The sequence below is a fragment of the Rousettus aegyptiacus genome, unplaced genomic scaffold (assembly GCF_014176215.1).
Source record: "Rousettus aegyptiacus isolate mRouAeg1 unplaced genomic scaffold, mRouAeg1.p scaffold_m13_p_5, whole genome shotgun sequence".
NCBI lineage: Eukaryota > Metazoa > Chordata > Mammalia > Chiroptera > Pteropodidae > Rousettus > Rousettus aegyptiacus.
The window spans coordinates 108,819,334-108,834,598 of record NW_023416308.1 but is presented as its reverse complement, the minus strand read 5'-3'; the positions used below and the strand labels follow the sequence as shown (position 1 = coordinate 108,834,598).

General features: G+C 37.5%; 1 protein-coding gene across 2 annotated transcripts in view; it reads right to left on the bottom strand.

Annotated features, from left to right (window-relative positions):
- DDB2 (damage specific DNA binding protein 2) overlaps positions 1-15,265 on the bottom strand; it is a 19,558-nt gene extending 4,293 nt beyond the window's left edge. The window contains exons 1-5 of one of the 2 annotated variants that reach the window (XM_016146700.2): positions 15,145-15,265; positions 14,861-15,017; positions 13,598-13,734; positions 13,026-13,217; positions 877-1,022 (exon numbers count right to left, since the gene is read on the bottom strand). In XM_016146700.2, the coding sequence (XP_016002186.1) occupies positions 877-1,022; positions 13,026-13,217; positions 13,598-13,734; positions 14,861-14,987 (602 nt within the window). In that variant the 5' untranslated portion in view covers positions 14,988-15,017; positions 15,145-15,265. The other variant, XM_016146701.2, reaches the window with a different exon arrangement.

Genomic DNA, 15,265 nt, shown 5'->3' with positions numbered 1-15,265 from the left:
AACAGGGACTGCCCAGCTCTGTTCCTGAGAGCTGGCTAGAAAGGAACTTCTGCCCCCTTCTGAGCATTTAGAGAAGAAAGCACACACAACCCAGAAGCTGTCTTACATTTTTGGTCCCTGACTCATTAAGGGGATGGGGAGCGGGAGTGCTTCAGGGATCTCAATACCCAGTCTGGACAGCTCAGATTCACGTTTCTCTCATATAATCAAATCCTTGCTACTCTGCCTTTTGCATCCCCTATCAATTTCAGAGGGTTTCTTGTGGAAGAGAAACCTCGAGCTGAGTCTACGCCATCACCTGTCCTGACTACTCATGTATTCTTCCCCCCGTGGGGCAGCCCAGGATAACGGTGCTAGTTAGACCCCCACACCCTCAATTCCTTAGGAAGCAAGGTCATGTCTCTACTAGAAATTGAAGTGACAAGCATTTTTTAATTTCTGCAGCCACTTGCTCTTGGGGTGTCCAAAGTTCTTTATGGACGTGATTCTATCAATTTACGCTTCCATCATGGAACTGGTCAGGTCATTACACCCCAGTGAATGTAGAAAATGAAATCTTAAGTTCTTAGTTCCTGCTCTTGGCTTTAAGTGGCTTTCTGGGCCAACATCATGTTGATTTGTCCAGTGAAAATCAAGGTCTCATCTAATATAGGAATGACTTACAGGTAAGCTGAGGCTCCAGAACTCCTCCCCAAACCAGTAACCCACCTGGACCACAGTAAGAACAGCTGAAGAGTTTGAGAAGAGGGGGAAGATTGGAAAATGGCTAACACCTTTCCTTTCATTGTAGGTTTGGGTAAAAGAAATGGGATCTGGATGCTCTCCCCAGAACTATACCAAGAGCCTAGAAGCCCTTTTCCCAACTAAACTACTCACTTGCAGATGCTGTAGCTGGTAAAAACTTGGAGAGTGTTGCCTTTAAAGTCTTGTAGCCTAGTCATTCCCTCCATTGAGGAGGTGAAAAACTGGTGGGTATTGAGAGGGTTAAACTTCAGCCCAGTGATGCTCCCTCCAGCTCCAATCTAACATAAGGAAGAGAAATGCCAGTGAGTGATGATGGCCCAGGAAGAGGACGAGAGCTAGGTGTACATACTCTGCCCCAAGAGAAGGGCCAGACAGGCAGCACTTGGGGCCAAGCCAGCTTATATCCCTAGATACTAGGATGCTCTCCACAATGCTCTTTATTTCTTGAAGTTTTAGTTTTAATTTTATTTTTTAATTAACATATAGTAAATTTGGTTGTTTTGGTTTACAGTTCTATAAATGTTAATTCGCGTATAGATTTGAATAACCACCACCAAAATCAGGATGCACAACAGTTCAGTCACCCCCAAAAAAGTCCTTCGTGCTGTGTTCTCCCACTGTAGTCATAACTCCCCCCACCTCTAACCCTGGCAGCTTCTGATCTGTTCTCCATCACTACGGTTTTGCCTTTGATAAACTGTCATATAAATGATCACACAGTACACAGCCTTTTGAAACAACCTTCTTTCATTTCACTCAGCATAATGCCCCTGAGAGTCATCTAAGTTGCTGTGTGTACCTATATTTCATTCTATTTTATTGCCTAGTACTCCACTGTGTGGATGTGTCATAGTTGATCACACACTGCTTTTTTTTTAGGAGAGTTTCAGCTGGGAATAGTGGCTGAGTTAGGAGCACAGGAGACAGATCTGATATCCTTATTTTTTCTAGACATCTCCAATAACGATGATGAGAATAAGCATGATAACATTACTAGCTTAATCTTAGTGTTTACTATGCATCAGGCATTGTTTTAAGAATTGTACACCGCCAATAGATCTTCCTCCACTTCTTTGTGCTGCTACTGTCCCAGCCTCACAGACCTCTGCCAGGTCTCTTACACGACATCCATATCACTCAACATGCTAACTCGCACTTTCCATTCCCTCTATAGCAGTGGTTCCCAACCTTTTCGGCACCAGGGACCAGTGCTTCTATGAGAATCTAATGCCTGCTGATGTGAAGTGGAGCTTAGGCGGTGATGCCAGTGCTGGGGAGTGGCTGCAAAATACAGATGAAGCCTCGCTCCTTCTGCTGTTCACCTCCTGCTGTGTGGCCCAGTTCCTAACAGGACATGGACTAGGAACCAGTCTGTGACCCAGAGGTTGGGGGTCTTTGCTCTATAAAACATTCTAATTGATGTCTATGGTCTGGCAAACCCTTGCTGCTAGTAAGATAATCTTCTGCACCTACCAGTTGAGTTCTATGCTTAGCAAGTGTTAGTTGTGTTTGTTCGCAAACTTGCATATGCCAGTTGTAATTCTTATTGTAATTATTTAATTAAACATGTAATTTAATCATATGTAATTTATTAAACATGTAATTAAATAATTAAACATTTAATTAAATGCATAATTTAATTAACCTGTGAAATACATACAAAAAGAAAGACCATTGTTATTTCTATGAAAGCCATGTGGAATGCTTTGGAAAAATTAGACAAAAATAAATTGCCAAAAATAATACTTGTCAAATTAAGCATGGTGAGATACTTACAATCCGGGTAGGAAATAATAAAAAATTAAAAAGAATCTGCAGTCAGGTTACTTAGAACTATCTTTAAAATTATTTCTCCAGTTTAGGGAAATGGAAACTAGACCCCATAAAGAATATAGGGTCTAAGCAGAGGATCCTTACTCCAAGGAAAGGACAGATTCTACATCAAAACATTAGTAATAAAGACGGACATAAACATTTTAAGTTAAAATGTATAAGTGTCCTTCTAGCAAGGGTGGACTAAGTGGTTATGACCAACTCGTGCACTGAGAAGAACTAACAAAACTTGGGCAAAATATGAAAAAGAAATATATTTGAGACTTCTAATTCCAATGATGGTGGGTTAGCTTGTGTTAGGCCAACTTTCTGTTGAGAACAACTAGAAAAGGTAGATAAAATGCGTCTTTAAACAAAGTTTTTGAAGTCAATGCAGAACTTTCAAGGCATAAGGACTTGCAGGCCAACATCCTAGAGAGCAGAGAAGCAGCAGGGTAAGTCCAACGTGTGGCTGCTGCTTTTCCGATTAGAAAGCTGGGACTGAAAAGCAGGGGCACCAAACTGCAGAGAAGCTGAATCGAAAGTGGTGGCTTCAAAGCTTCAAAGCTGAGCAGAGGTTTTGTCAGGGGAAAAAGGACAAAAACTGGAGTTCAGACCTGGTGAGGAGGAGAGAGCTTGGAAAAAAATCCAGCTTTTAGTTAGGATCCCTGACCCTAGAAGAACTGGAAAAAAGGCCATCCCTCACAAAGGCTGAAGCCCAGATTTAAATAAATTCAATCTCTGATCAGATTGAGATGATCTGATTCTGCCCGTAGAGGAAAAAAATTAATTCTCTCTGGAAGGAAATAACACCACTCAAAACTTCAAATTATCTCTGGAAGTTTTCACATGCAATATTTGGCATTAAATCTAAAATTATCCAGCATATCAGAAGGCAAGACAAATAACCAATAACTAAGAGAAAAAAACAACAGTTGTAAGACACATGAGATCCAGATATTGGAGCTATTAGATACATGTTTTAAGATAATTGTGATTATATATACATTAAAAAAATAGACTTAATCAAAAAATGGACAAAAGATTTGAATAGATATTTCTCCAAAGAAGATATAAAAATGGCCAGTAGCACACAAAAAGAGATGCTCAACATCTTAGTTGTTTTCGAAATGCAAATCGAAAGCACAGTGAGATACTATTTCACACTTACTAGGATGGCACTAATCAAAAAGATGAACAATAACAAGTGTTGGCAAGACAACCTATGGAATGTGAGAAGATATTTGCAAACTACGTATCGGATATAAGGGGTTAATATAAAAAAAAATATGTAAGGAACTCAAACAACTCAATAGGGAAAAAAAACAAACCTGATTTTAAAATGGGCAAAGGACCTGAACAGGTTTTTTTCCAAATATGACATACAAATGGCCAATAGGAATATTAAAAGGTGCTGAACATCATTAATCATCAGGGAAATGCAAATCAAAACTACGGTGAGATATCACTTCACACTTGTGAGAATGGCCTATTATCAAAATGACAAAAAATAACAAGTGTTAGCAAGGGTGTGGAGGAAAAGGAACTCTTGTACCCTGTTAATGGGAATGTAAATTCATAGAGGCATCATGGAAAACAGTATGGAGGTCCTCAAAAAATTTAAAATAGAACTACCATATGATCCAGTAATCCCACTTCTGTGTATATATCTAAATGAAATGAAATCAGTTTTTCAAAGAGTTATCTGTCATCCTGTGTTTACTGTTTGTTATTCACAATAGCCAAGATATGAAAATGACCGAAGTGTCTGTCGATGGATGAAGGGATAAAGAAAACGTGGTGTATGTAAAGGAATTTTATTCAGCCTTTAAAGAGAAAGAAATCTTGCCATGTGCAACATGAATGAAACTGAAGGACGTTATGCTAAGTACAATACGTAAGACACAGAAAGACAAATACTGCATGATCTCACATACATGTGGAATCTAAAAAAGTCTAACTCATAAAAGCAGACAGAAGAATGGTAGTAGCCAAGGGCTAGGGGATGGGGAAAATGTGGAAATGTTGGTCAATGTGGGCAAAGTTTCAATTATGCAGGATGAATAAATATACTTGAAATTTGCTAAGATTGCTAAGTGTTCTCAGCATACTCCCACAAAAAGATAACTGTGAGGTGATGGATGTTAATTAGCTTAATTGTGGTAATCATTTCACAATATATATGTGTATTCAAATGTCATGTTGTACATCTTAAAAACATAAAATTTTTGTCAATTATACTTAAGTAAAGCTTGGGAGGAAAAAAACAGGTCTTGGTAAAAATGTAGAGAAACTGAAGCCCTCCTACATTGGTTGTGGGAAGGTGAAATGGTGCAGTCACTTTGGAAAACAGTTTGGAAAAAAATTAAACATAAAGTTACCATATGACCTAGCAATTCCGATCCTAATATATACCCAAAGGAAATGACTACATATGTTCTTGCAGGAGCTTGTACGCAAATACTCACAGCAGCATTACCCATCACAACGGAAGGCTAAAAATCAATGACTCAAACATCCATCTCAAGAAATTGTACACCTAACAGGAAGCTAAAGGCAAAGAAAGTAGAAAAAAGAACAAAAATTAATGAAACAAGAAACAAATACACTGTGGGGTGTCAACATAGCCAAAAGCTGGTTCCATGAAAAGACTAATAAAATTGATAAATCCCTGGTGAGATTGACCAAACAAACAAGAACGCACAAACAGCCAATTAATGGATGTAAAGGGAACATCAATATAAACCTTAGACAGTTTAAAAGATAATAAAAGGATATACACAATATTATGCCCATGAATTTGAAAATGTAGATGAAAGGGCAAATTCCTAGAAAAATACAAACTTGCCAAAATGACAGAAGGGAAAAGAGAAAATCTAAATAGTCTGATACCTATTAGAGAAATTGAATTCACAACTAAAATCTTTCTTGCAAAGTAAATTTAGATCATGGTGGTTTCACTGGTGAATATACCAAATATTTAAGGAAGAAATACTATCAGTATATTTTTTGAAACTTTATTTTCAGACTATCTCAAACTCAGAGAAAAGTTGCAAGAATAGCACAAATAACTTTTTTTCTGGAACCACTTGACAATAAATTGCCAACATGATGTCTCAGCATCCTCAAATACTTCACTGTGTATTCTTACAAGAACATTTTCCTACCTAACCACATATGACCATCAAAACTTGGGGGCATATCTAAAGTAGTACAAATTCACAGAAACAGAAAGAATTGTGGTTGCCAAGGGCTAGGGGGCAGGGGAAGTGGGGAATTGTTATTCAATGAGTATACAGTTTCACTTTTACAAGGTGAAAAGTTCTAGAGATTTGTTGCACAATAATGTGAATAGAGTTAACACAACTAAACTGTACACTTAAAAATGGTTCAGATGATAAATTTTAGTTTGTCCTTTTATAATTTTTTAAAAAGCAGCATCACTTGCTAGAGATATAACTGTAAATAGAAAAGTAGAAAAGTGAAAAATAAAATTTAAACGAAAAACAATGGAATATAACTAATAAACCAAAACAAACAAAAAATCAGTATAATTTACCGCATTAACAGAATAAAGTAAAAGAATCAAATGTTAACCTCAATAGATACAAAAAGTATTTGATGAAATTCAATATCATGCAAATAAAACGTCCAACAAACTAGGAATAAAAGGGGAACTTACTTAATCTAATAAAGGATGCTTAAAAACAAACAAGTTCCTAGGTACAATCCCCAAAGAACTGAAAGCAAATGTTAAAAAAAAACTTGTACATGAACATTCATAGCATTTGCATTAATAATAGCAAAACGTAGAAACAACCTAAATGTCTATCAAGAGATGAATGAATAAATAAAATGTGGTATATCGATATGATGAGATATTACTCAGCTATAAAAAAGAGTGAAGTACTGATATATGCTACAACCTGGATGGACCCTGAAAACATTATGCTAAGTGAAGCTGGACCCAAAAGGACAAATACTATATGATTCCATTTATATTAGATACCTAGAACAGTCAAATTCATAGAGACAGAAAGCAGATTAGTAGGGCTGGGGGAAGGGGTATTAGAGAGTCATTGTTCAATGGGTACAGAGTTTTATTTGGAGTGATGAAAAAGTTCTAGAAATGGATAGTGGTCATGGTTGCACCACAACGTAAATGTACTTAATGCCACCGAATTGTACACTTAAGAATAGTTAAAATGGTAGATTTTGTTATGAATATTTTAGCACAATAAGAAATAGGAAAAATCATACTTAATAATAAACTATAAAAGCTTTCTATGCTCAAGAACAGGACAAAGATGTCTGCTATCGCCAATCTTCAACAATGTATTAGAGATCTTTGCCAATGGAATAAGGCAAAAAAGAAGCAAAAGAATGGTAAAGGAAGAAATCAAACTCTTATTATTTATAGACGAGATTGTATAGGAAAAATTTTAAATCATGAAATAAACTATTAAAATTAATAAGTGTGGATTTCTGCTTCCAACCATGAATAGCACAACAGTGACATGTAGGAAGATACCTTGAAGTCTAATATATATATGGAGTGTCCCCTTCAAAAAAAAGGAGGGGGGAAATTATTTGAATAAATAGTAGCCTAAAATTTTCCAAATTTGCTGACAACAGTTCCAAGCTCAATGAACCTCAAACAGAAGAAACATGTAGAAAAAGACACCAAGCACATCCTAATCATTTTTAAAGTGGCCAGGAAAAAAAAAAAAAAAAGGAAAAATCACGAGAAGAGAAACACGAGAGCAGTACTCATATTACACATCATCTTTAAAGTACTCAAAGATTAAAAAAAACCTTTGAATCCAGAATTCCATACCCAGCAAAACCGTCTTTCTTCCAAAAAACAAAGACTTTCAGACAAACAAAATGAAAGAAATATATCACCAACCTACATTATAAGAAATGTTAAAGGAATTTCTTCAGGTGAAGGGAAAATGTTACCAAAAGGAAATGTGGATCACACAAAGGAATGAAAAGCATGGAAATGGCAAGTATATGGGGGTTTATTAGTTTTTTTTCCCTCATTTAAAAAATATCTTTAAAAGATATCTACCCCACAACCCATCCAGCCATTCCACAACTAGGTATTTACTCAAGAAAAATAAAAACATGTATCCACACAAAGACTTGTACATGAACTTTTACAGCAGCTTTATTTGCAACAGTCAAAAACTGAAAAAAATCCAAATGTCCTTCAGTAGGTGAATGGATAAATTGTGGTAGAGCAATACATTGGAACACCATTCAGAAAGAAACAAAAACTATTGATACTCACAATAATGTAAATGAATCTCAAATAATTAATACTGGGTGAAAGAAACCAGAAAAAAAGTATATTGTATGATGCCATTTATATTACAGACTAGAAAATGCAAATTAATCAATAAAGATAGAAAGCAGACCAATGGTTTTCAGGGGACATGACACAGGGTAAAAGAGATGGTTTGCAAAGGGGCATAAGAAAACTTTGGGGATGACGGTAGGTATGTTCGTTATTTTAATTGTGGTGATGGTTTCATGACTGTATACATGTCAAGACTCATCAAATTTATACTTTAATTATCTGTAATTTATCACAGGTGAATTATACTCAATAAAAATTTAACAAAAAACAAAAAGACAATTGATTATATGAAGCAAAAATAATACTGTATTGTGAGGTTTGTAACATATATAAATATGAAATGTAGGACAAAGAGAAAAAAGAAAAAATGAAAGTAAATATATAGTTTCAAGATTATTACAATACATCTAAAGTGGTATATTATTTGAAGGTTCACTGAGTTAAGGCTGTTTATGGGAAACCTAGGAACAACTACTAAAAGAGAAAAAAGAGAAGTATAACTAATAATCCAATAGTAGAGATAAAATGGAATCATAAAAAGTATTCTACCAAAAAGGGAAAAAAAGAACAATGTAACAGAGAGATGGAACAAATACAAAGAAATAGCAAGATGATAGATTTAAACTCAATCATATTTATAATCCTATTAAATGTAAATTATCAAATGCTCTGGTTAAAAGCCAGAGATTGTCAGATTGGATTTTTCAAAAATGCTGTCTATAGGAAATCCATTTTATATACAAAGGCACACATAAGTTAAAAATAAAAGGATGGAAAAAGATATACCATGCAAACATGAATCATTAGAAAGCTGGAATGGCTATATTAATATCAAAGATTTCATAACAAGAAATATTACAAGGGATACAGGAAGACATCTCACATTTACCAAGGGGTCAGTTTGTTAAAAGGACGTACTTCTAAACACATAAGCACCTAATAACAGAGTTTTCAAATGCTTGAGGCAAAACCTAAAGGAAAATAGAGCCACGATTTTATAGTTGAGATTCCAACATTCCCCTCTCAGTAACTAATAAAAGAAAATCAGTAAAGATATAGAACATTTGAACATTATCAACTAATGACCTAATTGACATTTAGAGGATAATGCATTCCCAGAACAGCAGAATACATAATTTCCAAATGCAAATGCATTCCCAGAACAGCAGAATACATAATTTCCAAATGGAATATTCACCAAGACAGCCCATATGCTGGGGCATAAAAAAAGTTTAAAATGTAAAAAAACTGGAATCATATAAAATGTTTTCTGTTCATAACAGAATAGAACTAGAAATCAATAATATATTTTAACAATCCCCAAATAGTAGGAAATTAAACAACATACTTCAGAATAACCCACAGGTCAAAGAAGAAATCATGAAGAATTTGGAAAATAATTTGAACTGCATGAAAACAAAAACACAACAAAATCTGTGATATGCAGTTAAAGAATTATTTAGAGGGAAATTTATAGCATTAAATGGTTAATTAAAAAAGAAGGTCTCAAATAAACAGTCTAAGCCTCCATCTTAAGAAATGAGAAAAAGAAGAGCAAATTAAATCCAAGGTAAGCATAGAAAAGAAAATAGAGCAAAAATCAATGAAAAAGAAAACAGAAAAACTATAAAGAAAATCAATGAAACTAAAACTGATAAACCTCTAGCAAGACTGAGCAGGAAACAATAGAGAAGAACACGAATTACCAATACCGAAAAGGTAAGGAGGTGGGAATCACTGCACATCATATAGAAATTAAAAAGGTAATAAGAAAATACTATGAACAACTTTATGCCACTAAATTAAAAACTTACATAAAATGGATAAATTACTTGAAAAATAAAATACTAGGCTCATAGGCTCATTCAGGAAAAAACAGATAACCTAAATTGCCCTATATCTATTAAAGAAATTGACTATATAATTAAAATATTCCAACAAAAAAAATTTCAGGCCCAAGTGGCTTGCCTAGTGAATCCTATGAAAAATTTAAGAAACAATACCAATTCTATGCAAAGTACTCCACGAAATACAAGAGAGAACACTCCTCAACTCTTTTTATGAGGTCTGCATTATCCTGATACCAAAATCAAAGGTATTTTTTTATAAAAGAGAATTATAGGATATTTTTAAGTGAGCATTATCTGGTATGGCATGATTAAACTAGAATATCTAATGTGATAAGTAATATACAACAGATTCTTTTCTATATTTATAGACTAATCTAAGTATGGATGTGTGCAATAGTGTATATGCACAAAGATGTACTAAATGAGGATTTCAGGTAATATTTGCTCGATTTATTATACTTTTCCCTGTTTTGTTTGAATTTCTTATGATGAGTATGGATCATTTTTATAATGAGAATAAAATATAGTTATCTTCAATTTTAAAATGTAATACATGTTCCCTTGCCAAGGGTCTGAATGATGTAAAGATCAAAACAAAGTCAGATGACTAAAGAAGTAACGAAATGAGGCACTGCTGCTCCCCCAGTCACGGGTCTCAAATCAACATTCTGCTGCCAGTATCTGGGAGTGAAAACACAAAATTCTCCAGACTACCATACCCTTTTTCTGTTCTAACCTACCTAGCTCCCTGCTAATCACAAAGTTCAAATGCCCAGACCAATCTCCTAAAGAGTATGAAGAAACTTCATCTAAATACATATTGTAATAAAAGGTGATATAAACCAAAAGCAGTCTCAGACTGGCACAAGTTCAAAGCAGTTGTCATCCCCCTTTTGGTTGAGAAGCTCTTTCCCTACAGCACCTTTATGCTACTTCTTAATTTTCTCTATTCTCATGTCCTGGATTCCTAGAAAGAAAAAAAAAACAAATCTCATGCTGCCTGAGCTCTGTCTGGTTCTGACTTCAATTTAAAGCTGCCCCTCCTAGTACTGGCTCACTTCCTGGGCAGGAATCCCACTGAGCTCTATCCACAGCACTCCCCCTGGCTGCCTTTCGGCTGCCTTTCTTCTGGCTTCAGGTCCCTGTTTGCTTTAACACCCATCTAGTACCTTGGATCCTAAACTCCCAAGCCTGTCTAACCTGGCCTTTTCTGATGGGCTGCTCTCTTAACTCTCCACTTAAGAGAACTCATCCTGGGTTCACCCTTGGCATCATCTATCTCTAAAGCAGAGAGAGGAAAACTCAGCTGAAGATCACAGATGTGTTTTGTTTAGCTACAGAACACGTTTAATTTTATTTAGTTCTTGACATGAAAAATCCAGATATTTTAAATTGAAACCCTGTGCACTGTTGGTGGGAATGTAAAACGGTGCAGCCTCTATGTACCATTTAAACAGTATGCCAGTTCCTCAAAAATTTAAAAATAAAGTTACCATATGACCTAGCAATTCCACTTCTGAGTATATACCCAAAAAAACTAAAAGCAGGGACTCAAAGAGATTATACCTATGTCCATAGATAGCATCAGTATTCATAATAGTTAAGGTATAAGTGTCCACTGAGAGATGAATGGATAAGCAAAATGTAGTCAATACATACAGTAGAATATTATCCAGCCTTGAAAAGAAAGGATATTCTGACACATGTTATGACATGGATGAACTTTGAGGACATTATGGTAAGTGAAATAAGCCAGTCACAAAAGAATAAATATTATATGATTCCACTTATATGAGATACTTAGAATAGTCGAAATCATAGAAACAGGAATTAGAATGCTGCTTGCTAGGGGCTGAGGGGGACAGAGGAGAAGGACTTAGTGTTTAATGAGTACAGAGTTTCAGATTTTCAAGATGAAAAAATTCTGGGAATTGGTTATACAATAAAGTAAATGTACTTAATTCCATTGAACTGTGCATTTAAAAATGGCTAAGATGGTAAAATTACATGTATTTTATCACGATTTTAAAAGATCAGAACATTTCATGTAAAAAAAATCAGTATTTTAGGCTTCATTTGAAAAAAAATCAGGTCTGATAACTATGGGACCTAGATTCTTGTATGTCAACTACCTCCAGTTTATCAATGACCCTACTGCCTTACCTCATTCTTTTATCTGTTTGACCTCCTTAGGATGTGGGTTTGTGGTTCCTGTCCTAAGCCCAGAGCGTCACTTTTGATAGTACAGCCCTCCAATGTCAGCCCTCAGCTGGGCAAGCTAAGGATCTTCTCTTCAGCTGAAGGGCCAGCACCCTCGCCCCTCAGCAATTGATAGAACACTAGCATGATCAAGACCATCTTGAAAAAGCTCTGCGCCAAACCTTGTCCAAAACATTCTGCCTTTCCTCTTTTTCATCTCAATTTATGTAAATACTGTTCTTCTCTACTCTTCTCTCATCCGTGAAGCCTTCTCTATTGACTCTAATTTGCAAGAGGTTCTTCCTTCTCTCATGTACCGTAGCATTTAGCATATGCAGTACTAGTTACCATGTATGCATACATCTGATCTACCTGGTTACACTTCAAGCCCCTCATTCATTCAACAAATATAAAGCAGTTACTCAAGGCCAAATATCGTTCTAGACAATGCGGAATACCGTGGAGCACCAGAAAGACATGGTCCCTGCTGTCTTGAAGCTGACTTTCCAGTAGGCAAAGTAAGTCATAAGTAAATCATATCAGATATTGATGAACATTGAAAGGGGAAAGTAAAGCAGGGTAATGAGATAGGGAGTGACTGGGTGAGATAGAGGCTACTTTAGACAGAGTGGTCAGTGAAATCTCTTCGAAGAAGTATATTGAGGGGAGACCTGAATATTAAGAGGAAGCCAGCCATGAAAAGACCGTGGGAAAAAGCACTCCAGCCAAAGGGAACAGCAAGTGCCAAGACTCAATTTCAGGAATAGAAATAGTCAGTGTGGCGAAAGTATAGGAAGTGAGGAAATGCAGCAGTGTATTAGGTCAAGAGTCACGAAGGGGCTTAGATTCTATTCTGCACGGTGACTTACTAAAGGGTAATCAATATTTTGTAGCTTCTAATATTTTAAGAGCAGGCATTCAATAAAGATTTGAGTATCATCACCATTTACTCGTTTAAAAATACCCAGTTACTTTTGATCCGAATCATCTCTTTTTTACTGGATGACTTTACACTCCTTCAGCACTTCTTCAGCACCATTATCTGAACTGCTCACCCCTTTAATGAAGGTAGGTTTGTCCTTTATGCCAAAGTTCCAGAGCATGATATCTCCCCCTTTGGAACCTACAGCCAGGGTGCTGGGGTGAGTTGGGTGCCATGCCAAGGATGTGGCCCTCCTGTCAAAGGGGGCAGCCTTTTGGAATATCCGGTAAGAAGCCAGAGACTGCAAAAAGGACTGCTGGAGACTCTGACACAGAGAGAAAAGAATTAAGTTGAATTAAAATCCAAGTCATTGGTAAATTGCTAATCTCTACCTCCTCCACAGATGAGCCCTGGGGCCAAATCCTCCCACCAAGGGAAAACTAACTTCCTGGCTCTGTGCATGAAAATATTTGCAATATACACAAACTAATCCAGGGAAGCAAGAGGGCAGAGTACATTCCAGCTGGGACCTCTACAGCATAAGACTTCTACCTGGCTGAGTGTCTGGTAGGCCAGTCACCAAGGTGGGGGTGATCTGACCACTCTGACAACCCGCTGAACCAATCTAGCATCTAAATTTGGAGCATCCAATTATAAAAAGGACCCATGCAAACCCTTGAGCACTTCAGCCAGGAAACTCCTCACCTGCTGTACTGATGGCCAAGCAGCTTTGCCCAACTTATGGTGATGGAGGGCCCTGACGATATTCCTGCATGGTGATGAGACCTGCAGGCTAGCCAACCCCGCCCAAAGGCAGCCTGAGTCAAATCTTCTGCTAGAACCTGCCAAGTGGAACAAACAAATGTTTTCTCCTCTGATCTCACTCAAGAAAGGGTTTTCTGCCGAAATCCCAGAAAGGCCTTCCTTGTTGTTTCATCTGGCATAGCCAGTATCTCTCATTACCTCATAAGGCTTTTCCATGGTCTGCTCAGTTTCAACCAACACAAGAAATAAATAGTGCATAGAGACTCAACCCCTTCCTCAAAAGAGTACTTCTGAAGTGAAAATATGATCTTGCAGAGCTCCTGAGAACTGAGCCAAAGAAACACACAATAATAAAGTACATTAAAAGCTCTTCCCAGTTTGGGTTGGAAAACTCAGGATAAGGTTGAGTGACGATTTTAAAATCACCTAATACATAATAAAAAGATTTTACAACGGCACAGTAGAAGTGACTGGGAAAAGAAGGATCTTTAAATTCTACATTAAAATAATGAAGGGGTGACCGGTTGTTGGCCCAAGTCCAATCTGTTCTCCTGAAAACCTGCAGGATCCAGAGCATCTGGCATGGCTCAAAATAAAGGAGGCTACTTTCGGGGAGTGAGATCCACTTGAGACTAGTAATGAAACAATTCTGGATTACCAAGATGTATTTGAGAATCTGATCTCTATGAATCTGGCTTCTTGACAACCAATTTTTCTCCTGGACAAAAAATATTTCAACCCCCTGCTCAATCTTTTGAGTTCCCCCACACTCCTTATAGCCCTAGGTTCAATCTCCAATAACCCTCAGGGAATGTTTTCTAAGGAAGGAAATTGAGGGCCCTCACACCTAAAACTAGAGTACAGCTAACAACAACCAGGACTACCAAAATTCAGCACACACACACACCACCAGGCTAGGTAGGATTATTTTAAGTAGTTCTCAGTGTGTAAAAATCCTGGTACAAACAAGGAATTTGGAGTCGATTGTGTCTGATGTAATGAAGCTTATCGGCCTCGCCCGTCACCTGTGGTAGGTCAAGCCCAATCTCTCTGGTGTCAAAGGTCCTGCAGACAAAATGCACACTCTGAGGCATCTGAAACTTGGGACAGCCTCAAGACCTAGAAGCACCCATCCCCCACTCCAGCCTCCTGCGTGAGAACCCCAAATGGCGGAATTATTAAAGCAGCAGGCACAGGCAGTACCGGGGCCCTTCACACAGAGCTTCTTGGCCTCGGGCTCCAACTCTCGGGGGCTTCTGCTCCTCTTGCTTTTGCGGCGCACAACCACCTCAGGGGTCTTCCGGGTTTCTGGGCGTTTCCTGGAAGCCATCGCGTCCTCCGTGCGAAGGGGTACTATACCCTATGACAAGATTAAAGAGGTAAGATTGAAAACACTCTGGGGAGAAAAAAGGCGGAGACCGGGGAACTGGTCCAACTTCCCGCCAAACAAGCCAGCTTCCCGCCAAACAAGCTCACGGGTTCCTAACCGGCTTCTAGTTCCGGCCCCGCCCTCCTGTAAGAGGTCCCGCCTCTTTTGGGAAGCCGGGGGTGCGCACGGAAAGATGGGAAGGATATGAAGGGTGGCGCTCGCTAGAGAAACGGGATACA